At 31.2% G+C, this 27,819-nt stretch overlaps 1 protein-coding gene across 1 annotated transcript in view; it reads left to right on the forward strand.

The window, feature by feature from the left end:
* The window catches only part of LOC139525422 (pleckstrin homology domain-containing family G member 4B-like), an 83,803-nt gene that overhangs the window by 43,323 nt on the left and 12,661 nt on the right, over positions 1-27,819 (forward strand). Inside the window, exons 5-13 of the mRNA XM_071320747.1 lie at positions 2,917-3,063; positions 8,219-8,342; positions 10,088-10,187; positions 11,105-11,209; positions 11,877-11,993; positions 13,056-13,306; positions 13,984-14,122; positions 24,309-24,431; positions 26,921-27,115. Of these exons, the coding sequence (XP_071176848.1) occupies positions 2,917-3,063; positions 8,219-8,342; positions 10,088-10,187; positions 11,105-11,209; positions 11,877-11,993; positions 13,056-13,306; positions 13,984-14,122; positions 24,309-24,431; positions 26,921-27,115 (1,301 nt within the window). The remainder of the gene's footprint in view (positions 1-2,916; positions 3,064-8,218; positions 8,343-10,087; positions 10,188-11,104; positions 11,210-11,876; positions 11,994-13,055; positions 13,307-13,983; positions 14,123-24,308; positions 24,432-26,920; positions 27,116-27,819) is intronic.

Here is a 27,819-nt window from a genome sequence, read left to right on the forward strand (position 1 = left end):
ATAATGCTTATTGACATTTTGATTAGGCAACTGGCATTTGGACTTGCTTCAAATAAAAGAAAACAAATGGTTTCTTAAATTTGCTTTCTTTTTTTCTATGAAAAATATTGCTTTGGTGTTTTTATTGGGTGGAGTAACATTCTGCCATGGCAGCTGACATTGTTTGAAGTAGAACATTAATTTCAATGAATTAACTGCACTGTTGGTGTAACAGACTTTAAAGTCATTATACAGACAACCTGTTGCATTTTATTACTTATTAATGTTTCTGTTAGTATTTCCTAGGAAGAAAAGTAAAGAAACATTATCTATATATCTTTTTGTGTTGATTTTGTTAGGTTTTCTTAATCTGTTGTAAAAAACATCTATGACTTATTTGATTACACTGAAAATCTCATAGAAGTGATTTTTGTTGCAAGATTTTTTGGCAGATTATGTTGCTAGCTTTGCTGAACATAGTCAAGGAATTGAGACCCTACTTTGATTCAGTTTGATGAGTTCTGTTTGAAAACCTTTATGTTCTGATACCAAGATACTCAAATAAATTTCAAATGGATCCTCACATCAATTATTGTAACTAACACTTTTTGTTGGTATTTTGAACTTTTTAAGATTCCAACATAAATTTTCATTAGATTTTAAAGGTATCCTTGACTCAGTAGTCTGTAATCAAGTGGCTGTCATAGGTGGCTTATTGAACTGTCAGTTATATTTGTTGCTAGGTTTATTGATTTGTACATATATCAGGCCAATAGTTTTCTCATTTCAATTCTTTAATATTTTGCAATGTCTTACTATTACTATACTGTATGGGATTTGCTCATGGTTGAAGGCCTTACAATGACCAGTTGTCCTCTGCAGTTGCTTTTAAAAAGAAAAAAAAATGAAGACAGATGAAAGATTGATAAAGAAGTGCTTAAGAAAGTTCAACTTAGGTAGTTCTTCTAATATAATATTCACAGTTACTGAACCCAGTGCAATTTAGTGTGAAAAACCACTTCTACATTGTTTTGAGTAATGCAAGTAACATTTATAAATAGAATGTAGCATTCTGATTGTTTTGCCAGCTTTAAATGTTTGATTGAATTTAGAAATGTGTTTGTGACTATCATACTAGCAACATGAAGTCATTGGCTTTACATTAGGTATAAATAACTGAGATGAACAAACTGTTGGAAAAGTATCAAATTTAGAAATGTAGCTTGTAATTTGTTTCACATTCAATCATGCTGAGGGTGAATAATATACAATAAATATGTAAATTATAATGGGGGAAATAGTGAAAGACTTAATAGTACACTTATGGTCAGATCATATGTTTTCGTAGTATGGCATTATTTGTACTAGCAATGATTTTTTAATGGAAATTGTGATGTTACAATGCATTTTTAATAGCATGATACCAAGGATAACAGGCTATAATGTTTTCATACGAATGTTGAAATAGGTCATTTTGTATTTTTCTCTCTATAAAGATATTAGTCCTAAAGTTTATTAAAACCAATAGACAGGAAAATGTAGATTTCTGCAATAAATATCCAACAAAGCTATTTGAAAAACTTATAACTTATTCAGTGGTTGATTTATATGGTTGATGATGGTGGGATTATGGAAGGACAGATTATCATAACAATGATGGATCTGCATGTTAATTGATCACTAAGCACTGCACAATGTGCATTCATTAACATTCCTGTGATCCCAATTGAGAAAAGTGAAAGTAGGAGGGTGTGGGAGCACAGATGTTTATCACTAAAATGAAAGTAAACCAGCCATGTGCTTTCTTTCATCTGATTAAATTAGCAGTAATAATTGGAATTAGCAGGTAGAAGTAATACTAACAATTACCTGCATTGATGCTATTGTCTAGTGCTAGGTTAAACAAGTTCACAGTACATGTTGGTAGGTAATAGGTGTGGTTGTGACACAGTCTCTAGTCTGTGGCATCCTATTTCAGTTGTGAGAATTGTTTTAGTCTTTATTAGGTATAATGTGAGAAGAAAGCTTTTATCATTTCTCAGACCTACCTAATCAAGAGGTAATTTGAAGGGGGTGGCATTGATTACAGCTGTATGACAATGAAGTTTTTGCATTTTTTTCAAGGTTTGAGAATTTCTGAAGAGAAAAAATGTAGCTGACAATTACCTGAAGTGATCATTTGCTTATTTTCAATAAGATATTGTATAGTTCTGATAAAGGGTATTTTGAATGAGGTTATAAAATAAACTCCTTGAAGAAAACCTTTGTTATAAAGACCTCAGTAGCTGATTGGTTTTAGCAGTTAATCTACTGTATCAATAGCTTGTCATCACTGAGGTTGTGAGTTTAAACACTGCAGTTTGATTCCTAACTTATTGACTAGGATGGCCACTGGTGTTCTATAGACGCTTTTGCTTCCTCAGGTAATTGTTCATATGTGTATAATTACTACTTATGGGTTTCACAGAATGGCATAAAATTTGGCCATCTCAACAGTGGTAGTATTTACTGCATGGATTGGCACCAAGGATTGACGAATAATAAGTAAAACTTTTGTCCTGAATTCCAGACAGAATTAATTACAGATTACAAGGCTTATATTAGTGTGCCAGATCATATATTGTTTAAGATTTGACAGGACAGTCATAGGGTGTGGGTGTATGTTATGTAACAAATATACTGTAATGAGTAATGATATCAGGGGCATGACCAGCATACTCAGTAAAGTAGAATTTTAATAGTGCAAGATCAAAATCTAAGCCTAAATTATAGTGTTGTGGGTTCTAAGCCCCGTCAGCAATATTTGTGGATACAATTTATGATGGTCACAATTCATTTTAGTGCAATATCTACACTTGTTTTTGCATTACATGTTCTTTTACGCAGTATAATATTCAACAAGAGTTCTGTTTACTAATGTGTCTTGTTTATTTTCAGATGGTTACTACCCACAGATGAACAACGATTTACAATGTAATCAGCCTCGGAGTCCAGGATTTTATAATCACAGAACTCTGGATGTTCCTAAAACTATCATGGATGTAGATTATGATCTGTTACAGTCTGGGATAGCTATTCTACCAGGTAGGTGTAGTAAACAACATATTATAAATAAGAAGATGTGGTATAATTGCAATGGGAAAACTCTGCAGAGACCAAATGACATAGAGGTTAACAATATAGATCTCTTTTCATCCTCCAACAATGATGAAGACCCATACCATAGTCATTTTAGACACTTGCTACTGTCGTAAGTAGTCTTGCTCTTATGTGGCCTTGCTTGCAGTTGCCTTCCTTGTATGTGTTTTATTTTCAGTTGTCTTAGCTTTTATGTGGTCCTTCTTTCAGCTGTTTTGCTCATATTAGTTGTCTTGCTTTAATGTTGCCTTCTTTCAGTTTGTCTTGCTTTTATGTGGCTTTATTTTCAGTTGTCTTACTCTAATGTGGCCTTACTGTTAGAGATCTTGTCCTTAGGTGGCCTTCTTTTGTTTATCTTGCTCTAATTATGAGGCCAAACATTCAGTTATCTTCTCTTGTGCGGCCAAACTTTAAGATTTTTGCTGGTATGTGGCCATTCATTCACTTATCTTGATTGTATATGGCTTTTCTTTCACTTGTCTTGCTCTTATGTGGCCTTACTTTCAGTTGTCTTGCTCTTATCTGGCCTTACTTTCAGTTGTGTTGTTGTTATGTGGCCTTACTTTCAGTTGTGTTGTTTTTATGTGGCCTTACATTCACCTGTCTTGCTCTTGTGTGGCCTTACATTCACCTGTCTTGCTCTTATGTGGCCTTACATTCACCTGTCTTGCTCTTATGTGGCCTTACATTCACCTGTCTTGCTCTTATGTGGCCTTACATTCACATGTCTTGCTCTTATGTGGCCTTACATTCACCTGTCTTGCTCTTATGTGGCCTTACATTCACCTGTCTTGCTCTTATGTGGCCTTACTTTCAGTTGTCTTGCTCTTAGGTGGCCTTACTTTCAGTTGTCTTGTTCTTATGTAGCCTTACATTCACCTGTCTTGCTCTTATGTGGCCTTAAATTCACCTGTCTTGCTCTTATGTGGCCTTACTTTCAGTTGTCTTGCTCTTAGGTGGCCTTACTTTTAGTTGACTTGCTCTTATGTGGCCTTACTTTCAGTTGTCTTGCTCTTAGGTGGCCTTACTTTTAGTTGACTTGCTCTTATGTGGCCTTACTTTCAGTTGTCTTGCTCTTATGTGGCCTTACTTTCATTTGTCTTGCTTTTATATGGTGTATAGAAGTTTAAAAAAAAACGTAATGTTCAGAATTTTGCATCTGATTCTAAACTTAAGTTGTCTTAGCGTTCTCATTTGTGGTCTTACTTTTAGTTGTCACAGTTTTATATGACATTAAGAAGTATTAAAAAAAAAACATAACCTGCAGAAGTATAAATCTAAATCTGTATTAACTTTGTCTTATTAGCCAAAACATCTAAAGGGATTAGTGTCACCCTTATGACAGGTTAAAAATGAACCAATATCAGTTAAATATAGAAATTTTCAAACGCAAATGTAAAAAGATTTAATTGAAGGACAGATATATATTATACATAATGACATGCTGACAAGGTGAACACATATTTGACATGATATAATGAGCTTATCTAATTATGACAAATGTCCTGTACATGTATCAGCAAAAATAGATCTGAAGGTTCATATAGTGTACGATATATAAGTTTTTGTATTGAATACCTTGACTGGATTTATAATCAAACCATTTAAAGAAACATGTCTGAAAAATTGGAGTAGTCCAAAATATGTTTGATTTTAATTCATTAAATTCCATATATGGATTAAATCTTATAAGAAATTACACCATATGCAGGGTGTGTAAAATACATCTGTCAGAAATTTAATTAGAAAAGCATGAAAATAATGACTTATTCTACAACTTTTTTCGCTCTTAGGACTGAATATATACCAAAAAAGTTATATGGACACACATCATCACAAATACTATGATAATTTAGTGTTAGTGTAGCAAAAACTGAAGATAAAAAAGAATTATAATCTTTGAAACACAAATTGAATCACAGACTTCAGTTTGAGAAATTTCATAAGGCCAAAACATTCTATCAAATCAATCAGCATTCTCATAAAGCTGTCAGCAAATTTTCTAATGTAAAAAGGAGCATTTATTTGTTTAGATGTTAGATATTGCTGCTTTATAATAAAGATAGACCGCTGCTTTTTTAGTTTTTTTAGTTTCAACATTTTAGCATGTCCATTTTTCCTCATTTAAATCCTTTAGATGTCATATGAAGTGGAGTTATCAAGTTGAAACTATACAATTTTTTTTACATTAAAAACCTAAATATTCTTAAATTTTTTAAATAGATTAATTATACATCAAGTCCTGTATTTGTCAATTTATTTTGATTTAATTCTGATGATATATATATTTATATATTATGTCATCCGTTGTAAAGTTTACCACCTACTGCCTAACTTTAGAATAATATTGTGGCATTCCTATCCAATGTTTGTCTATACTAACATGGAATAGAGATTTACTCCAATTTGTAAAGTAAACATACAAAATTAATCTGTTGGGTATTAGGCTCTGAGGTATTAGGTCAGTTTGTCATGTTTCTGTCCCCATTCACTCAGTGAACATGTCTAAAGTCACATTTTTGATAAAGAGATTTAATATTATCAGACTTAGAATCACCATTAAACTTCAAAATTTCCTCAGTTATTAATGATGTAACCAATTTTCCTGGATTGAGGAAAATTTGAATTTTCCTGGATTTTTGATTTTGTGGTTTTGCCAATTTCTGCATGCGAAACCTGTAGAAGACTTATAATTTGTTGAACGTTTGAATTCGTGGTTTGCCTCTGCCTACCAAACAAACAAAAATTGGTATCCAAAAAATAATAATGAATCCACAATTAGGATAAAAAGATTTGGCATGATTGCAAATGCAACAAATTTCCATCAGAGACCAAACTACTTGTATGTAAGTAACTATAGGTCACTGTATTGCCATTAGATACATTTTCTTGACCTTTGACCATGACAGGTGTTATGCTTAAGATTTTCAATGTAAATTAATCAATCATAATCAGTAAAGCAAGTGAAAAATTTCATAGTTTGCATTCTCATTTACTATAACTGATAACTGAGGTGAAAGTTTAGCCTTATATCTATAGCAGTGGTCCCGGGGGTCTCAGATTTTATCAATTATCTGCTACAACTGCAGTAAATATAGTACAAAATGTTTTTGGTGCAGTAGAGGACTATTTCCTATTTGACCTGCAATTCAACATTTACTTGACCTTGAGTTGACATACTTTGATGTCATCTTACTTTTCTTTGCATATTTCTTATGTCATAACAATGGTTACTGAAACAACATAGCAGTTTTAAGAATATGACTCAGTGTTAAGAATTTAGGACAGTTTACTTTACTGTTTATCTAAATGTTTTTACTTTATACGACCCTAATGTAATATTTACACTAAACTTGTAACAGATTAGCTAAAGTTTGAACTAAATATTTTATTGATACTAAAAAACGGTTTGACTCTTAAATGTATTTGTTGTTATGAGGTTTGATCTTGGTGAGGAATTTATGTGACATAATAATATTGTCTGTGATCTCCTCTTTGAAGTAGCAGATCAATATCTCAGTGGAAATCTATACCTTTGCTTTCGTAATGTTGTCTATAAGATTTGAGAATGGAGCACAAGGATTTGTCGACTGCTGTTAAAATAAATCTGTGTTTAGTATGTAAATATGCAGAGGGCTTTGAAATCTCATGAAATCCTACTACCCTCAAGATTTAGTAAGTATTCAAATCCCTCTAGTAAAGTTAATATAAATTTTAAGATTTGACATGAATGTGATGAACAGTTATCAAATTAAAATTACTATGTCATTGAGGACAATGTGTTCTATACTTGGACATAGTGGTTAAAGTAGTTCATTGAACCAATGTTCTATTCTATGCCTTGGTGGTCAGAGGTTTAAGTAGTTCATTGAGACCAATGTTCTATTGTAGGCCTTGATGGTCAGTGGTTTAAGTATATAATTGAACCAATGTTCTATTCTAGGCCATGGTGGTCAGTGGTTTAAGTAGTTCATTGAACCAATGTTCTATTCTAGGCCTTGGTTGTCAGTGGTTTAAGAATTTGAATGAGACCAATGTTCTATTCTAGGCCTTGGTGGTCAGTGGTTTAAGTAGTTCATTGAACCAATGTTCTATTCTAGGCCTTGGTGGTCAGAGGTTTAAGTAGTTCATTGAGACCAATGTTCTATTCTAGGCCTTGGTGGTCACTGGTTAAAGTAGTTCATTAGAATCATTGTTCTATACTAATATATTGGCCTTGGTGGTCAGTAGTTTAAGTACATCATTAAGACAATTGAATTTGTTCTATACTTGACCTTGGTGGTCAGACTGGTTTAAGAGGTTTTTAGAGACCATTGTTCTATACTTGGCCTTGATGGTCAGTGGTTGAGATAAAAAAAAATATACTTGACCTTGGTGGTCAGACTAGTTTCAGTGGTTCTTTGAGACCATTGTTCTATACTTGGCCTTGGAGGTCAGTGGTGTAAGTAGTTCATCTACTGAATTACTTGCCTGTCAATATTGAGGTGAACCTAGCATCTCCCATATGTGCTTTATCACAATCAATATTCTGCCAAAGGCTGTTCTTTCTCTCTGGGTTTTCCTGCTTCTTATACAAATAAAAACTGACCACTTCCAAAAAGCAAATAGTGCAGAAAGTTGTGTTAGAATAACATTGAATCAATCAATATACTTTATAGCTTTTCTCTAAAACTGGATAATGTTTTATGAAAAAAATCTCTAGCTCATAATGCATTTATTTTACAAAAGACTGTCTAAACATTTTTACAACACAATCTAGGAAAGACACAGACAATAATTTTAATCAGAGAAAAAATTTCCAATGTGTCCAAATTAAAACAAAAACATAAAAAATTAGACCTAATTGGTTGTTAGTTCATAGTATTACATGTAGTACCTTGTTATGACCTTATAATGACATTTATATATAACAAACTAAGAAAAGGTTTAACCAATTTAGTTATGTAGAAGCTAAATATGTCAAAATGATTTTGTGTATAAATAGTTAATATGGCAGGTTTAAGATTTTCAAGGCCATTTAAAACTAATATGTCACAAAAATTATTCTTGTATTTAGTGTTCATCACATATGTAATGTTTATTTATTTTTGCTTTTTTCTAGGATGTCGAGATATGCGAGGAGGAGCGGTAATTTTCATATTCACAGGAAGTTCTCTCTGGAAAAATCAACAGGTATCCAGCTCAGAGCTAGCCAGACTCCTTTTGTATTATAGATCTGTTCCCAGGTAAGTAGCCTGTAAAGAAGTATTTCTGATACCAATATTAATGCTTCTTCAGAAGCTGATAAGCATAACAATACACATGTATATACAATTCTAACAGTACCAACATAAAATGAAAACATTGGTGTATACTGAAAACCTTTTCTTCATAGCAAGAAGTCATCATGCAGCTAGACAAAATGATACTTTGTTGAGGTCATAAAAGGAATTCTAAATTCAACAACGAAAACCATTAGCATCTGGTGAAAAAAAACAAAAACAAAAACAAATCAGATTCCTAATTCCCACTTCAAAGTGATAACATGCTTTAATCAAGATTTTGAAGAAACTAATAAACTGCCAAGAATACAATGGAAATTATATCTTGAAGATAAATCAGAAACTAATTATAAATTACAACTTACATCTTAGATTTTAAGTTGTTGTATATATACTTAAAACATGAAAATCAATGGTTCCATTACATGTATATGTATATATGGAGAGTAAAATTGCACTTTCAATCTGTTAAAGAGACTGGAAAGATACTAACGGTATATTGAAACTCATGAATTTAAAATAAACTGACAACACCATAATGGTAAAAAAAAAGACCAACAGACAAACAATAGTACACAAAACACAATATAGAAAACTAAAGACTTATCACTATAACTGGAAGTGATCTCCTCTCCAATGCTCTAAAGACTGAGCACTATAACTGGAAGTGATCTCCTCTCCAATGCTCTAAAGACTGAGCACTATAACTGGAAGTGATCTCCTCTCCAATGCTCTAAAGACTGAGCACTATAACTGGAAGTGATCTCCTCTCCAATGCTCTAAAGACTGAGCACTATAACTGGAAGTGATCTCCTCTCCAATGCTTTAAAGACTGAGCACTATAACTGGAAGTGATCTCCTCTCCAATGCTTTAAAGACTGAGCACTAGACTGAGCACTATAACTGGAAGTGATCTCCTCTCCAATGCTTTAAAGACTGAGCACTATAACTGGAAGTGATCTCCTCTCCAATGCTCTAAAGACTGAGCACTATAACTGGAAGTGATCTCCTCTCCAATGCTTTAAAGACTGAGCACTATAACTGGAAGTGATCTCCTCTCCAATGCTTTAAAGACTGAGCACTATAACTGGAAGTGATCTCCTCTCCAATGCTTTAAAGACTGAGCACTATAACTGGAAGTGATCTCCTCTCCAATGCTTTAAAGACTGAGCACTATAACTGGAAGTGATCTCCTCTCCAATGCTTTAAAGACTGAGCACTATAACTGGAAGTGATCTCCTCTCCAATGCTCTAAAGACTGAGCACTATAACTGGAAGTGATCTCCTCTCCAATGCTCTAAAGACTGAGCACTATAACTGGAAGTGATCTCCTCTCCAATGCTCTAACGACTGAGCACTATAACTGGAAGTGATCTCCTCTCCAATGCTTTAAAGACTGAGCACTATAACTGGAAGTGATCTCCTCTCCAATGCTTTAAAGACTGAACACTATAACTGGAAGTGATCTCCTCTCCAATGCTCTAAAGACTGAGCACTATAACTGGAAGTGATCTCCTCTCCAATGCTCTAAAGACTGAGCACTATAACTGGAAGTGATCTCCTCTCCAATGCTTTAAAGACTGAGCACCATAACTGGAAGTGATCTCCTCTCCAATGCTTTGGATGGTTATTACCAAACTGATCAGTGACAGTTAAATTAATGTAACAATTTTTGATGGTTGTTCAGATGTTATTATTTTATATTTCAGAGAGGAAGTTAAACAGAAAGGTCTGACAGTTGTTGCTGATGTCAGAGGATCCAACTCTTCTACAATTAATACTTTGTTAGAGGCTATATATTTACTAGAGGTAGATAGATTGTTAGAATCCAAATTTGTCTATAAAATAATTCACATACAACAAAAACAGGAATGCTTAAAAGAGTGGTCAGGGCTTTTATTCCTATATTTGATTCGAGAAGGGCTCTTTTTTTAATCTTTTAAATTGCATAAAACACAATGTATTGGTTAAAAACCCACTGGTATTTAACTGAGGTGCTCTTGAAGAATAAGCTATTCCTGTTGGTCATATTGAACATTGGAGTTTGGTTAAAACTCTTGTAAAGATGTTTAAAGGGGCAGGGTATGTGCAAGATCGACTATGAAAGTAAATTGTTAACATGTTTCATAAAAAGAACCTTAACCACACAACTTGTATTTCACAATTCAAGGAACAATGACCAGATGACAATTGTTTCATATGTGCCACTGACACTCTTGTATATATATATCCCATGCAAATAGAATACATAAAGTCTTAAGGTAAATAATACTTATTAAATATAAAAAGTTGATATGCCCTGTACAAATTTCATAGGATCAGTGTCAAGGACAAATACATTTTTTCACATGATGGTGATACCCATAATCTGATTTGAAAGTAGTCCTTGGCATTATTTTTTTGTAAGATTGTTGCCAAACTTCTTATGCATTAGTGTTTAAGACAAGTACTTTACAATGGATATTAATCACAGTAGCATCTTACATCTAAGAGTGTTTATTTATTTCCTATCTGAGAGTAGAGTTGGATATTTAGAAAAAATGTATTAACAGTATCATTTGTGAAGAAAACAAATTGACAATGTTGAACAAATTTATTTTTCAGCAAAAAGGATTGAAAATTAGCAATAAAAAATAAATTTGTTATAGGACAATGATTTTGCTAGGATAATATTTCACAGCCTTAATGTCAGATGATTATTTCATTATTCTTTTTTCATTTTTCAGGGTAATATACCAAATTGTATTTCTTCGTTATTATGTGTTGCTGATCTGCATACTGAACCATTGGTGCTGAAATCTCCTGTGTATGACAAGAAGGCAACTTTTAAGGTATAGTTTGATGTTGCTATTAGGGTTGCATGTGGCCACTGCAAGCTGTAGAGCTACTTCTATGAATATAAAAAAAAAATTAAAGAGATTTATCATGTTTATGATGAATGGTTTAGGACAAATTTGAGATTATAAAACTATATTAAGAATTCAATTTGCCTATTGGTTTAGGAAAACTGCTTTTAATGTGGTTCATATTTTAGTTGAGGAAATCATTATTTGTTGGTGTAATAAAGAATTATATCACAAATTAATAAAATCTTAAAAGACATTCAAGAAAAATCTTTAAGAATACCTAAATCCTATCAAATTTCTTTCAATTGTCTTTGGATAGTTACTTTTGTTTACTTCAAGTATAGTACTATTTAATGTGAAGTTATATTTGATATCTAAAAAAGCAGGGCTTATATTACTGTTCTTCATATAAATTTATAAGAATTAAAAAAAAAATGTATTTGGACTATTGCATGGAGCTGGAATGGATATTGCTGAAGATGGAAATTAAATGTTTTTTTTAAGAAGAATAAAGAAAATTTGATCAATAGAGTAAACACTGGTTAACCAAATAAGAGTAGGATTTCATTTCTTTCCAAAAGATATTATGAATATAAAATCTATTTTATATGATACCTTATATATACTTTACTATTCTTTTATTAATTTTCAGAGCTCTGTTTTACTGTCAGTTGAACAATTATGTGATTCTATAGAATTAGACCAGCTTCCACTTATATTCCATGGGTTATTTGTATACTGTCACGAGGATTGGGTTAGATTTCATATGGTATGTCAAATTATTTATCATAATCTTTCTTGTGTCTAGAAATTTACTGGAAGTATTTTCTTCAATGTCATAACAAATGAAAAATAAGTAAAAGTACCTTATTTGGAATAATTTAAAACCTTTTGGAATATCTAAAATATCGAATTACTCTCTAAAACTCAATGAAATATAAAAAAATTAAAAATGTATAATATTATTAATCCTTCATAGTCTGCTGGAAACCATGCACCGCGTATGGTGGAGAATTGTCTCATTGTCAATCATACCACATCTTACTTTTATTCAGTTTATTTTTTTGACAAAAGACCCTTCCCACTGTTAGTTATACCAACATATTAACTTATTTCAATAAACAAGACAATTATTTATTTATCAATAAAGTTTCAGACAAAAAGTCTGATAAGACAGATATTTTAAACCATTTAGAGCACCAAAACCACAAACGCCTAAACTGTTTAGCCGAATCTGTGTAAGGTCAAATTCCACCAGAGGGAGTTACAACCTTGAATAGATTAAGTAGAATTACATCATATTAAAATGAAAATAACCAATTATATTGTATGATGTAATTCATGATTGTAACAATCACAAGACAGTACGTCTTCTTTAGACATGAATTATGAATTGATATGGTCAAAATTACAAAACTTTGATTTTTTCCAAATACTGAGGATTTTCTACCCCAGAAATATTACTTTTATAGCTACAATTAATAAACCTTTCAAAAGTTTTGTCCTCAATGCTCTTCAACTTTGAACCTTTCACTTTTTGTATTCCAGCATGACATATCTGATTAGTCATTTGTATAGAAAATGTGCATCTTGTGTACAAGATTTTGAGTCTGGTATCTATGCATAATGAGATAATTTAGGCTTAATAGTCACTCACATCAATCTTGAAAGCTGTACTGTCTCAATCAATGGTATCAAGAAAAATGCATGATACATATGTCCTTGTGCATGTTCTACTCGTGTTTTTTTTTCAATGCATATCTTTTATTTAGAAGTTTGAGCTTGAAAAGTTTTACTTTTTTATAATCTGCTCTCTTTTTTTCTTCTTCAGAAACTGGATCCATTTTTGTCCAAATTAAGAGCTACAGCCAAATATTTAATATGTGTAATTCAGGATTTATCAGACGTTGATGTTATGCCAAAAAACTTTGATGAAACAACTCGGACAATCAAACACCATGAAGAATCAGTGAAGTCTGCTTTATGTGATCAGAGATTAATTTCATTACAATCTGATGGAAAAGGAATAATAAGTGATTTACAAAAAGAGGAGGAATATATGTCACATACAGAAGACTATAGGTAATGTCCTGATTATACCCCCACTAAAAAAAAGTGGGCATTTACTATTTTACCTTTGTCTGTCTGTCCCTTTGTCCATTTGTCTAATGAATAATTTTTGTCGCATCTTTCTCAGGAACTACATTATAAGGATTTCTGAAATTGTATTTCAGGGTTTAAATAAGTCATCTATACTGTGAAATGCTTTTTCAGATTCATCACTTAACAACTTCCTGTTTACTGAACACTTACATATTTTTGCACTTTTAAAATTATCCAGTTGCAGAGGGGGGTCTCATCAGTGAGCAGTAGCTGGCAGTTTCACTTGTATTAACACTGAACCCCATAATATTCATAAATATTTCAAATCTTTGCACTCTTACCAACCAATTGTTCTAACAAATCTTTTACCAGATCCATAAAATCTATTAGAACCTACTCTAGGAAAAGATTGATGTAAGACTAGCTAAACAATTTAACTAAGATTGTTGTGAACATTCTAGGAACTGTATGAGAATGGATAAATTATTAAGATGAACTATATTTTTGTGTTTTTAACATTTCAGGGACTGCATGAGAATTGTTGAGAAATTATTCATATTAATTATATTTTTTATTTTTTTATATTTTGGGGACTGTATGAGAATTGTGAAGAAATTATTTTGATCAATTATTTTTTTGTGTTTTTACCATTTTAGGGACTGTATGAGGACTGTTGACCAACTATACATTCAGTTACAGAATAGTATGGTTAAATTAGTAAAGCTTTCTGAAAACAGATTGAGAAAACTGGAGAAATGTTTACATCTCAGGGAATTTGAAGAAGAAAGTAATAAGGTTTGTTGGTTTTAACTGTTATATGAGCAGTTTGTGCATGTTGGATAAGTCTTAGGAAATTTATGTTGTGATGTAAGGGAGATAATCTGAGTTTAATTTTCGTAATCAATAATCATATGATGTTGTCTGTCTAATTATTATCCAGAAAACATTCATATTTCCTTCTAAATTATTTTACAGTATGTATTTTATCAACCAAGCTGACCCTAAATGAATTTATATTCTATTTTTGTAAGCCATTTTGGTTTTGATGCTAACATTAGGTTACACAAACCTTTTGCATTCAAGAAATCAGATGAAGCATATGTCAGGAAGCTGAAATTGGTATTATCAATTTATCCTGACAGTATATAGACATTCTATATTGGAATAAATAAATTGCACAGTGATATACTTGATAAGAACCCTAGACATCTCATAAGGAATTTTTACCAAAATTGTTTTTTGATTTTGTGTAGAACTTTTTGGAAATTTCCACATTGTGTGTTTGAGTCCATTCATTGGGTTCCACGATGTTATGATTTCCTGATATTTCAAAGGTCCCGTTGATGAACATTAAATTGAAATATATCAATAGAACTGATGCACATTTTGTAATCTGAGCTTATCTGAATCCTAATTTGCATTACATGTACATGTATAATCTAGTATCATGAGTGCATATCATATCCGGTTCATATGAAATCATAGAGCATCCTCTCTAACTAATACAGATATTAGAAAGGGTGTTGATGTAATGTTTTTAAACTTGAAAGGGAGGTAATTGTCCTTGACTGTACTGTTAAATATGATCCAGGCAATTTTAGATAATCATTATAAATGTCAAAGCAATTATTGTTAGTGTTTATTTTGTGAATCATTTAATTCCTTCCCTGTGGTAATACCATAATACTGCAATTAAGTCATATGATGTTTACTAAATGATTTGTACTTGGTGTAAAGAGATCACTGCAGATCTATTTATCTGCAGTGACGGATCCAGAAATTTTCATAAAGGAGTCCTCCTCCAGTCATACTTTAGTGACTCCCTGAATAACCAACCAAATTTCCCCCTCTGATCTGTTATTTAAATGAAAACAATTTATTTCATATAAAGAAGAGAGATGTCCAATAAATTTGTTTGGCAATTTAAGAATCAAGATTTTAGGTTAACTGAACAAAAGGACCAGTGTGAGTTATTGGTTAAACTTGACATAAGATTCTGAAGATGTGGTATTCTAAACTTTTTACTGGACAAAATCATCTCAAAGCACTTAGAAGTTAAGTGAAACCAACTGGCTGTTTCCCATAACAAAAATTGTTAGCTAAAATAATGATTCAATTTTTGTTATGAAAAATCTATTTCAATTGACCTACTTGTCCAAATAAAGTGAAAATAAGTTTTTCCCACTGTTGTCATTCCTCTAATTTGTAGATATTTACCTGATAATTTGTGTATAACTAAAAAAGATGTTATACCATTTGACTGTCTTTTGACCTAGAAATTACAGCTGATTGACTTAGAAAAGTTTCACCTTCATATTTATTCCTGTCAGCAGATTATTTGCCACTCCTTGGATTACAATTTCACCTAGTACTTTTTAGGGAAATTTTGGGAATATTGTAGATTTTTTTCCTTCATTGTCAGCCCTCTTTGAAATTAATCAATATGTATTTGGTATATAATTGTATATTTAATATCTCATCTGAGTTTAGCCTTGGTTGTTCTACTTTGAGCACAATTAACTCATAAAATTGATTTTTTCGCTCAGTTAATCTTTTGAATATTGTGCTGCTCAGTTTAGTATCAAATTGTATAATGAATTATTTGCAGAGATTGTCTTTGTTGACATATTAAGATCCAATTTCAATCCATGGATTTAGACAATTTCTTGAAGATGAGTTTTGTCACTCAATATTCAGTCTTTATAGCAGACATGCAATTAATTGCAATCTATAAAGATCTCTTCTGAGCACATTATATCAACATGCACAGAAACTGCTGCCTTCATACAAATCAAAATCTATGGAATCCATGATTGGAGCTCCAATTTGTAAATTTTTAACTGGAGATCCACTGACATTTTCTCATTCTAAGTTTTGAATATAGGTTGGTATATTTCCTGCAGAAAGAAATTTTATTTGAATAGTGAACATTTTCATGGGATAGAGTGTTTAAAACTTCATTTAGAAAAGTTCTAAAAATTTAGACATTCTAATATCTGGAGTAGACAATTGATTTAGAAAACAGATCCTTTGTCCAAGCTTTAATATCAAGGATCTGTGAACACTTTGTTTGACTTTCAGTTCTGGTAATTGTTCAATCAACCAATTAAAATTTCAACCTTCAAATTTTGGAAGATTTGTAATAATTAGACAAAACCAAAGGATCCTGAAAGGTATTAAAAAACAGAAATTTGAAAGCTTGAAATCTGGAGGTTGACATGTATATATGTTTTTGGGCAATGCTTTACACGACATCTGTAGCAAAGTAGGTGCTATGATGTCTTTACTGAGGCATCTGTAACTTATTTGTAGGTGATCTTTAAAAAAAAAAGAAGGTTTGATTTATTGTTTTTTATAGTCTAGTAAAAACCCTGAGAAAAAATGAGCTGGAATCATTTGAGATCAATATCAATACAAAAAACCCGTCCCCACCCGGTGGTCTGGAAAGAAAAAAAACTTTACTTTATTGCATTTTACTCAATAAAATGATGGAACAAGGAAAATCCCTGAGAAAATATTGGTTGTAAACATTTGAGATCAATGGATTATCCATATGTTTCTCACCATTGTAACATTAATGTAACATCAGTGTTGAAATCGATTGCCTTCGTTACGTAACTTGATGAAATGTAAGACTTATTGATTCAAGTATTGGCTGTAATTGTGTGAGGCTGTGAAACTTAACAATGTTTGTATCCCTTGTACAAATTGATGAGGTGTGGGATCAATCTGCAATTCATTATCTCTTATTCAATCTCAGTAATATGTTTTGTAAATTTGACAGTATTGAGAGCACTCTTGATGTTCTAATTATTGGAGTTTGATTTACAATTGTCCCAGTTGTGTATTAGAAAAGCAAGAATGTTGTTTAAAGTGGAAGAAAATAAATATCTAGTCAGTGACAGTGTAAACTGACCAGTAATGTTCCTTTATTCGTGTGTTATGTGTTATAGGACAATTAGAATACTAAAGTTCAGATATATTCATACTGTTTTCTTTATTATAATGGGTCAAATTTTATTTATTTAAGAACAAAACCAATATAAATATAAAAAAAATTAAAAAAAAAAAATTGTTATTTGTGTGACTATATATAGATGTTGGGAGTATTGATTTACATATAACCAACCGTGCAAGGGCTTTATAGCCAGTCAAGGTCGTTAAAAACTTCCATTTGTTGATTTACATATGTCTGGATATACATGATATACTTTAATATAACTCAGGGTCAAGCAACAGTTTATTGAGTTATAAGTGTCATGTTTGTTACATTTATAAGTACAGTATTAATTTTTTTTTTTTGCTTTCTGTGGTGCATTTGAACTGCAGATTAAGTGGTTGACTTTCATAGAACCATTTTACCCTTTTTGTGGGAACAGTATTGTATTCATAGAATTGTATAGCAAGAGCCAAATTTATGCATTAAATGCACTGATTACCAAAAATATTGTGGGCCATGCGCCTGTACTAATTTCTCAATTGTTTTATGCGACAAAATATGTGGAATGTAGTTGAGTATCACATTATAAAAAAATACAATTCTTGTAAATCCTTTTAAAAATACAGTATACACAATCTAAATATTATGGGCCCTAAAATATTTTTATCAGTTTATTATATAAATTGATATGTACAGTGATCTCAAGTTCGACATTCTCATTTTCTATAAATATAACATAACATTCCAACATTGACTCCACCAATAAAAACTGGCTGCCACGAAATAGCCTAAAAGCAGTGCTTTAAATCAAATAAAATCCAAAGTGAACTGCTGGTGATAGAAAGTTATAGGAGCATTAAAACAACTGTAGTATCATTTTAAGAGCAATACCAGCAACATACCTACCCACTAGTCTATCTGTGAAGTAACTCTCTTGGTATGTTTCATTCATCACTTTACAATGCCCATCAATAACTTACTTCTTGGCACAGTCACTGTATAATGTCCATTGATAATTGACTTGGCACAATCACCATAGGTCTATATTAACCCAGCGTTCTTGGACAGAACTTCAAAAACAGATTGACACAGTCTGCTGTTTGTTTATATTAGCTATAAGTACATATTCTCTTTCTGCTGACTTAGCTGTCTGTATGATAACCATATGACTGGTCAGTAGCCAGTATGGTTAAGTCAGAAGTTCTCGACTTTCTTGTGTGAAGAATAGCAACCCTTTACAGTTTTAGGGGTCTTTATTCATAGTGTATTTGAAAAATGTCATATAGGCAAGATTGATTATATGTTTATCCAAGGCAATAAACTCCTAAATTTTTAAAAGGAATAAGAATTTGTGTAGTTCGTATTAAAATCGGAGTTACTGCTGTAGATTATTAAAAATCTTATAGCAAGTTTCTCAAAATTTCTTTTGATCCTATTATGTGATAACTCCTTCTCAAGGAACTCATCTGAGATTGTTTTTTCTGTTTTTAGAAGAGTGAGAATGCATGATGTATAATGCTTACGTCATTGATGTTGTCAAGAAAAATAGTGAAAAGCAGATTATCTATAATATATCAAACTACAGGAAGTTTCTCCTCTAATCTCATCTCAGGGTTATCCCCTTTGATAAGATTGTATCAAAGATACTCCCTGGCGTCATCTCAAAACCATAGATAGTAAAAGCCAAGCAGTTTATAGATGATAAATTGGTTATTTCAAAATATTCACTGCAAAGGCATCATGTTTTACTACTCATTCAACTTTTTTTTTCATTTTCAACATTTATTGTTACATAGACAGTATATTAGAAAGTGGTTTTCATTGTCTGTTATTTTACTGTTAGACACATCCTTGATTAAAATATTACAAGGTAAATTGAGATATTTGCCATTTTCAATAAGAAAGTTATTAAAATAAGAGTCTTGTTGGAAAATGTAGATATCTTAGTTAAAACTCTTGATCTTATTTGACTTATGCTTTTATAAAGAAAAATCTATTTTAGAAAGAAAGTTTATGTTTCAAAGTAAAGTTATTATTTCAAATGTGTAAAATCTTTGATTAATGAGCATAATAATGGGGTGGAAAGCATGAAAAATCATTAGAAATATCATCTGACTAATTGGAAGATTAATGGTTAACTGTAAAAAATGAATAAAAACATGTTCTCACAGCAGACGGCACATGTCCAGAATGGTTAATAAGTTCCCTTGATTGTTTATTTATTTTAGTATGACTAAAAACATCTGTTTTTATGAGTCTAACACCAATTCCTTAATAAATATCTAATCTAGAATTAAGCCTATTTTATCTCTTGGCTTTATCATCATCAATTCTACTAAAATTACAGAGATCATTTTCTCCATTTTATAGATAACTGATGTTTTTGTATGTATTGGCAGATTCTTTGCTTTGATCCTAATTTTTGGTAAATATGAATTATGATAGTGAATCATAGTCATCTGGGTTACAAGGGTGTTTGATAACTTGCAGTTTCTATGGAGACTTTGATAAAGTTTTGAAGATGTGCAAGTTTTGAAATCTCTATAATCTTAATGGCTTATAATATCTGAGAAGTGTGTCAGACTTGTGCCTCTGTAGATTATAATAGTGATAAATTTTTGGAGTGTAATGTCGGATGTATTTTCTATCCACAGCACAAAAATTGTTATATAGTTGTAATTTTTAAAGGATAAAGAGTGTATTTTAGTGATTAAACAAAAAATTCAGAATGCATGATAGAATGCTGGAATATGTTGTAAGTAACTTGTATAAATAACAAAGATAAAAGTAATATCTTCAGAGGGCTTTCCATCTCTTTGTAAAAAAATAATATTTTTTTTGTGCTTAGGTGCATATACATTTTTTTGGTAGGGAATTAATTTGTTCAAGGCATAAATTGAACTATCAGAGATATTTGGAAATGGAGATTTAATTCTTTTTTTATAGATAAAAGTTATGTTAATGTTTTATTTTTTTATTTTTTCATGCAAAGTGTTAATTCCCTAGGATTAAATCATTCTATTTATTTCGTTCAATGCTTGTAAGTAAAACAATTTAAAGAAATAACTGTTGAAATTTATTGAATATTGCAATTGCATGTTACACTAACTTTAAAAGGAAACCGCTCCCAAATACAGGAAATATCGAGTTATATTCAAATGAAGTTGGACTTGAATGAAATTTTGCATTCAGATGTTTGACTGAGCAGTCTGGACTATTGACTAGAAAATGGTGTAATCAGACATGACATTTTAGTTGTTAAGAAGTGCAGATGACAGGGTCAGTCACAGAAATAGAAAATTATTATTCATGAAGGTTTCTTTATCAATTGACCATTTGTCAGAGCTGAACATAAAATCAGTACCTACATATTGTTAGCTGAAATCAAGAACTTATTCATTGGGTAATGCTTAAATTAGAACATTCATTTTAAACTTTTGAAATTTTATACTTTGCTAATCTAAGAATCATCTTTGCTCTTTCACATTACCAATGAGAGAACAGTTGTTTTCAGTGGCAGTTTGAATTTATTTCTTCAAACTTAATTTAAATTGGTTAGCATGGTTAACTTTTTGGTTTGTGCAAACACCAAATAATGATGTTTTTTTATTGATGAACTTGAATGAACATTTGCATTTTCAAAGATATTTGATTTTGTGGTTTTGCCAAAGTCAGAAACCAAGCATTTAGTTGATTTGCACTTCATTGAAAATTTGAATTCTTGGTTCATCTATATCCACAGTATACATGATAATTGCCATTTAGTTTCCCCCAAATAATAATGAACCCACTGTACCTATTTAACAGTTTTAAAAAAGTTTGACTTAGATATGTAAAAAAAAGCAATAAAGTATATAAGAATAATTAAGCTAATTGAAGTGCAAAAAGTAAACTGATAATAACAGGTTATCTTTGAATGACTTAAGATAAGGATGAAAACATAAATGAATTTCAATTGAGATTCTGATTAAGTTATGAAGACATTGGGTCTCATTAGATGATCATGGACTCCCTCAATGAAAGACCAATATATTCAGTTCAATATTTTCTAAGGATTATAACTCCAATCTTCTTCTTCTTCTTCTGGAAGTCCACCCTATCTGCAGGGTCACCGCATTTAAAAATTTTGTTTATTTTTAAAATTGCGTTGTTTAAAATTTTATCTACTGGTTAAAATTTAAAATAATATTAACAGTTAGAATAGGATGAAACTAAAAATTAGTTAAAACAGGAACTTGTATGTACACTATACATTTAAAATTATAAAATGGATAAAAGTAATCTTATCAGTTGTTTATATTCTCTTAACAACGGAAAGTGAAAGGAACTACTAATCTGTACTAGTAATTGGTTAAATTTATGGACTAGTATGGTTTCTTAATAAGTTTAAATATATGTAGTTAAAAGATAAAATGGTAAGGGATACTAATAAAACAAGAGACTTGTAAAAATTAGTTTTAAGTAAAACAGTAGAGTTTGTCAATAGAATTTGGGTCTATAAGATTTTTTACAGGGGTAATTAATACATATGCTCTAGTTATGGTTTAACTATGAATTACTTAGTAACACTCTTGATTGACTAGGATTGTCAGTTTTCCTATAGAAGGTCAGTGGTTTTCTACAGGCTCTCCAGCTTTATCCATTAATTAAACTGGCCGCCAAGAAATAGCTCAAAAGGGGCACTTAAAAGTGGCATTGAGACACCAACAATCAATCAATATAGAAGGATTATTATGTGACGAGAGAAAACTAGATAATATTTAAGATTTCAAATAAAGTCAAATCTGAGAAGATATGTCATCTAAAGTTCAATGTAAGTAAAGTTTCACTGTACTCCTTTATTTTGCTTCATAACGAAAAAGATGAGTTTAAAGCACATTCTATTATAAATGTAGGTTAAATATTACCTTGACCTCATTAACATGGATCATTGATTATGTAAAGTTTATGTGATACCTGTAGAAAACCCTTTATCTTGAAGAAAATTCAACAAACATTATATCAATAACAGTATTTATAAAAGCGGGTGAGACAGTTTCAAGGAGGCGTTTCAGTGTAAGCATGCTTGTCTTTATTTCTCCTAACAATTGAATACATTAAGAACATAGAGGAAATATCTGGTCCCAACAGACACCAGCACTTTATGCTATGAATTGTATTCATTTAAATGATGGTGTCTTTTTCTTTAAAATATTCAATTACCTTTTGTTAAAGTATAAAAACAATTTTTTTAAACTTGATTAACAATATCTGTTTTACCTGTTGGTTTCCCTGTTTGGACCTCAGTAAAGAATGTGTACAACATGTTGTATTGAGTTGATGTAGATGATTTTATAGTTCTTAATGGGGGTGTTATTGAACATGTTAGAAATATTACTGCAAACAATTATATAGGTAAGCTTACATTTCTATTTTATGTCATTTCGTAGTTTCTATGTAAAACAAGAGGTATAACCTATTTCAGTATACCCTCTTGATGCATATTGTTAAAACAATGGTCAAAATTAGGGTTTTGAAGTATAATGCTTGCTCCTAAACAAACAGGATACCCACATGAGTGACATAGAAATAGACTCAAGGTATGCAAGTTATTTTCCTTAAATGCACCAATAGTGACATGTATTGATGATTTCTAGTGTAGGGCCAATCTTTTTTAGTCCAAAAATAAGAGGTCCCTGTTGCTTTTCAATACAAAATCTTTACTTATCTCCCTTGCCTATCAAGTCTGCACTAAAAAAAAATTAACTCTCTTGTGACTTCTTTGTTTCTTTAGTGTGTAAAGGAAAATATATTATTTTGCTTTTGGTATAGGGAAGAGTCCATGAGGTGTCAATTAATAATAAACATCAGGTGCACAACAACAACTAATTAGCCACAATCTTAATTGTGAATACCATACTTATATATACATATATGTATATATGTCTTCATTTTAATGACTGCACCCATGTTACTGATAACACTGCTGATTTTATCACATATGCATGAGTTAATACCAGGTGTAAAAACTGCAATATGTTAAAAGTGTCAATGTTTTAGCATACAGTGAAAGGTCCTGTACTTCCATCTTTTTATGTGAATGATTTATTTCAAGATGAAATTAAAAAAAAAACAGTTAAAATGAGATAATTTGTTCCATAACAATAATGTAGTGGACTGCCAAATGAAATAAATAGCTATAGACAAGTTTGAAGATAAAGATTATTCTGAATGAGATTATGGGCTTAAGTGTTGTTTGCCTAAATTCCAGTGGCAAATCTTTCACACTTGTTGTGGATGAGAACAAGTTAAGAAATGCATTAGATGTGGCACTAAGAAGAAGGTTGACTAGAATGTAGGACAAGAGTATTATTTTGCCACTTAGGTAATAAATGTTTCAGTAGGTGCAAAATTTGACCTTGAGATAGGACACCTAGGGAGTCTAGACCCCTCAACCAGTTGTTTCAAGGGTTCTTTAGTGTTAATATGAAGAGCTTGTAGCAAGGGTCACACTGTCAAACAAATGGCCCTTTACAAGGTTTTCATTACAGAATGGAAAATGTCCAGGTAGCAACTAATACTATATATATAACTACTATACCCTGGTTACCTAGGGTTCCAATGACATTAGGAGGAGGTCCTTGCCTACAGGTTTACTAAAAAAAATCTGACATTCAGATGTATTAGTATGTAGCTTTTTATACCACAACAGTTCCGTCATGGATAAATTGATCTTATGTTAACTTTAATGTCTGATTTATGAGAAAGTCATCAACAAACCTGACTATAGTGTTAATGAATAGCTTTATACTAACTACCTAATGATAGTTAACTGTATTTGGATCCAATTCCAAAACCCATTTGTCCGACCTTCTTGATAAAGATAAATGGTGGTCACTAAAGTGACAATTACAGAATTCAAGTCAAAGGAAAAAGCCATCATTTCAGAATTTCCCAATCACATCCAACAGGAAGAGATTTCTATTAATTTACAAGCTGGATCAATAATCTTCCCACTTATATATCTGTGTGTTTTACTTAATCCTGACCTCTCTTTTTCAGGTCATCAGTTGGTTAAAGAGCCATGGTGGACAGATCGCAGACCGATATGCTAATTTGGCTGACAACCTAAAAGCCATCCGATCTCAACAGAAAGACTTTGAGAAGTTTCATTTCAGCGCAATGGTAAGTGAAAAACATAAATATTTTGTTTTTATTAATTATTATTTATTATACTAGAAATCATTTTTACAACTTTTTAAATGATTGATTCTGCTTATTAAAGTATGCATGTGCATGTTACGTGCAACGATGTGAAAGATAAGTGCATGCAGATGTTCTTTTATTAAGTGCAAGCTGATAAAGATGCATATACAATATCATAGCTTTATCTTTCTTTTATATACTAAGTCCTGATCTAACCACTCCCATAGCAAATGAGGTGCTTAAAAAAATAACTGGAATGACCAAAAATATTGTAGGTACAGCAGACCGACATTGAATGTTAATCAAAGATTTTACACATTTTTAACCACAATAACATGTAAATAATTTTGCTCAGTCTGAATATGTTGAGTATACATAAGTGTCTGATATTTTCATGAAAATGAGTAAAATAATAAATATCAGACTAAATTAAAAGAATTTAAAGGGTATTGAAGTATCTCCCTTACTGAAAGTTCGAATATAAAAAAAAATATGACGTTCCAAATCGTATAAAGACTTGTAAGTATTACATTCTGGCAAACTAGTGTCCATTATAACACTAAAAGTTATATCAGAAGGACATAATTGGAAATATAGCCAGAGGGATTAAAGACTGTTTTCATCAATAATAAAATACAGAAATTACTTCAGATATAAAATTTGTGATTTCCTTTACTCTAGGGTAGATATAAATATTTTTTTTATTGTTTTTAATATTTATAGCTGGAAGTGGCATGTACTAATTAGGAACATTGTTAAGTAATTCAATACTAAGTAAAAAGATCACAACAAAAAAATGATTTGAATCTTTATCACAACTTAATGGTATTAATGGTAAATATGGATTCACATTTTAAGATCTTAGGAGTTACATTCTGGTATATAAAAAAAATCAATAAACACTGTTTCTGGTAACTTAACTCTATTATTGAAAACTTCAAAAGGAGGACAGTTTCTGATGCTGAATCTGTATTTATGAATTACATGATATGACAGAATTACTGGTTAGAATCATATGATCAAACATAATCTGATATATTTTATGTGCATAATTATTATACTGTTTTTCTCTGCAAAACTGCATGTGATGTATATAATGAATGCATATGTATTTTGTAATTGATACATGTGTTTAACCTCTTGGTTACCTTATTACTTAAGATTTACCTATATAAGAATAAAGCTAGGCTTTTGTAAAAAAAAAAACCAGCTTTTGAATCTTCTTGCCTATTGTTGAAGAGTGTTCATTGGACTCTAGGATTCTTTTGTTTTTTGTTTCGTTCAGCAGCTATCATATTAATGTTATATACCCAACATCTCTGTATATTCTTTACAACACTAGAAGAGCACATAATATGGAAGCAATTTCATTAGAAATTCTTTCTGTATGATGTGTACTTCTGTTTTGTATCAAGGAGGAAATTAAAACCATTTCTGAGCTAAATTAATAGGAATAGACCTTAAAATGCCTTTAGCAAATTAACACTGAACTTGTTAGTAACAATCAATAAAAGAACAGCATCAGGCTTGATCATTTGTCACTTTGATAAGATTCTTTGCTTTGGCCAATGGTTTAATTTGAAATCAATCATAAAATATCCGCAAGGCCTTCTATTCCTGTTATGGAACACTACTCCCTCTTTATAAGTGATAACATTGCTTGGAAAAGTTGTTTTTAGCGGAATAAGAGAAATTAATTACGGAAGAATTCATCAAATTATCGTCTGAAATGCAATAAAATAATTTAGCACCATCCCATTGTTGGAATATAATGAGTATGTGCCAGGTCCAGGATAAGATATCTGACAATGAAATTAAGTTATTTTAGATTGGTGTAAATATTAAATGTTGATATCTTATTAGAAACTGACACATTACTGACATTTCTGGGTTTATAGAAATTGATCTGATTGAAATGAATATCCCTTACTGATTTAGCGATTTTTTTTCGTGAAAGTGTCTGAAATTAAGTATATGTTGTGTCATTAGTAAGGATAAGAACTTGATAAAGAAGTTTTATATGGTACTTTTTTTATGTTGTAGTAATATAGCTAAAATTCTATAATTGAGAATGATAGCTGGAATCCCTAGGTGAATAATTTTTGTCTGGATAGAATCCGATTAAAAGGAAAGCTTTCAATTGCATTTGTCTGTTGATATTTAAATGGAGAGTTGGAAATTGACAGCTACAGCTAATGTTACATACAAACATACAATTTTCTCCATAAATTTTTTCTGTACACCGTAACAGTACATGTTTTCTCTAAATATATAAAGTCAGAATAATTTTAAAAACAATAAATCAAATAACCTTGGCATAGTTTTTGTGACACACTTTTGTACATTGAATCTTTAGGACATACTAATTTATTGGATCTATCTTTTTTACCAATTAGAAATTCTAACTGTGTATGCTAGAAAAAATAGTGACATTTTGTAGTTCATATATTTTTACTTTATTATTACAGTCTTTCATAGAAAAGGGAAATGATTTGTTAGAAGAGGCCAGTATTTTAGCCCAATCTGGAGACTTTGAAGATGCTACAGGGTACAAAGAATTGGCCCGGACTCTGAAAAAACATTTACAAGACTTCACACATAGACTAGAGACCACCAGGGAAAGGATAGAGAGTACCACAAAGTGTTATCATCTCTTAGATAAGGTATGAAATATTACTGATGGGGATCTAAAACAGAAGTGATATGTTCTCTTGGCCCTATACCATGGAATAGTGTAATTCTGACTTGGTCCAGGCTGGTAAAGTTGCTGTGTTGTCTAGGTCTCATACCTACTTGTACTGTATGACTGATTGGATTATTCCTATATCTTGATTGCAGTCTGCATTGGGTAGTTTTGTAGTTCAGTCTTAATCCAAGACCAAAAGAATGAATGTATATAGTAACAGATTGGAGCAATGGGTGTCTAAAAAATGTTCAAATTTTAAAATTATTACCGGCATATATCTTATGAGATTTACTTTGTCCTGGTTTAATGCAGAAACTTTGTCTGTGATTGAAGGTATTGACTTATATCTCTTTTTGTCTTTTATTATATTTGGTATTGTGCAATATCTTTGATAGCCTCTTATTGATTCATGTACTAAACTTTAATGGACCAATTTTCAGGTCTACTTTAAGAATAAGTTACACCCAAGGTCAATCAGTGAAAATTACATCATTGAACAATTGCCTCTAAATGTGATGTAATAACATAAGCATTCTTAACATAAGAAATGAACCAATATAAAAGTTGTCTTAAGTCTCTAGGCTATTTGTATTGATACTTCAACTTATCTGTTGATATCTTTTTTGTTTTGTATCTTTGCTATCATGCTTTAGTATGTCCATGACAGCTCAATTTGAGTAT

This window comes from Mytilus edulis, chromosome 5 (assembly GCF_963676685.1).
Source record: "Mytilus edulis chromosome 5, xbMytEdul2.2, whole genome shotgun sequence".
In the NCBI taxonomy this organism is placed as follows: domain Eukaryota; kingdom Metazoa; phylum Mollusca; class Bivalvia; order Mytilida; family Mytilidae; genus Mytilus; species Mytilus edulis.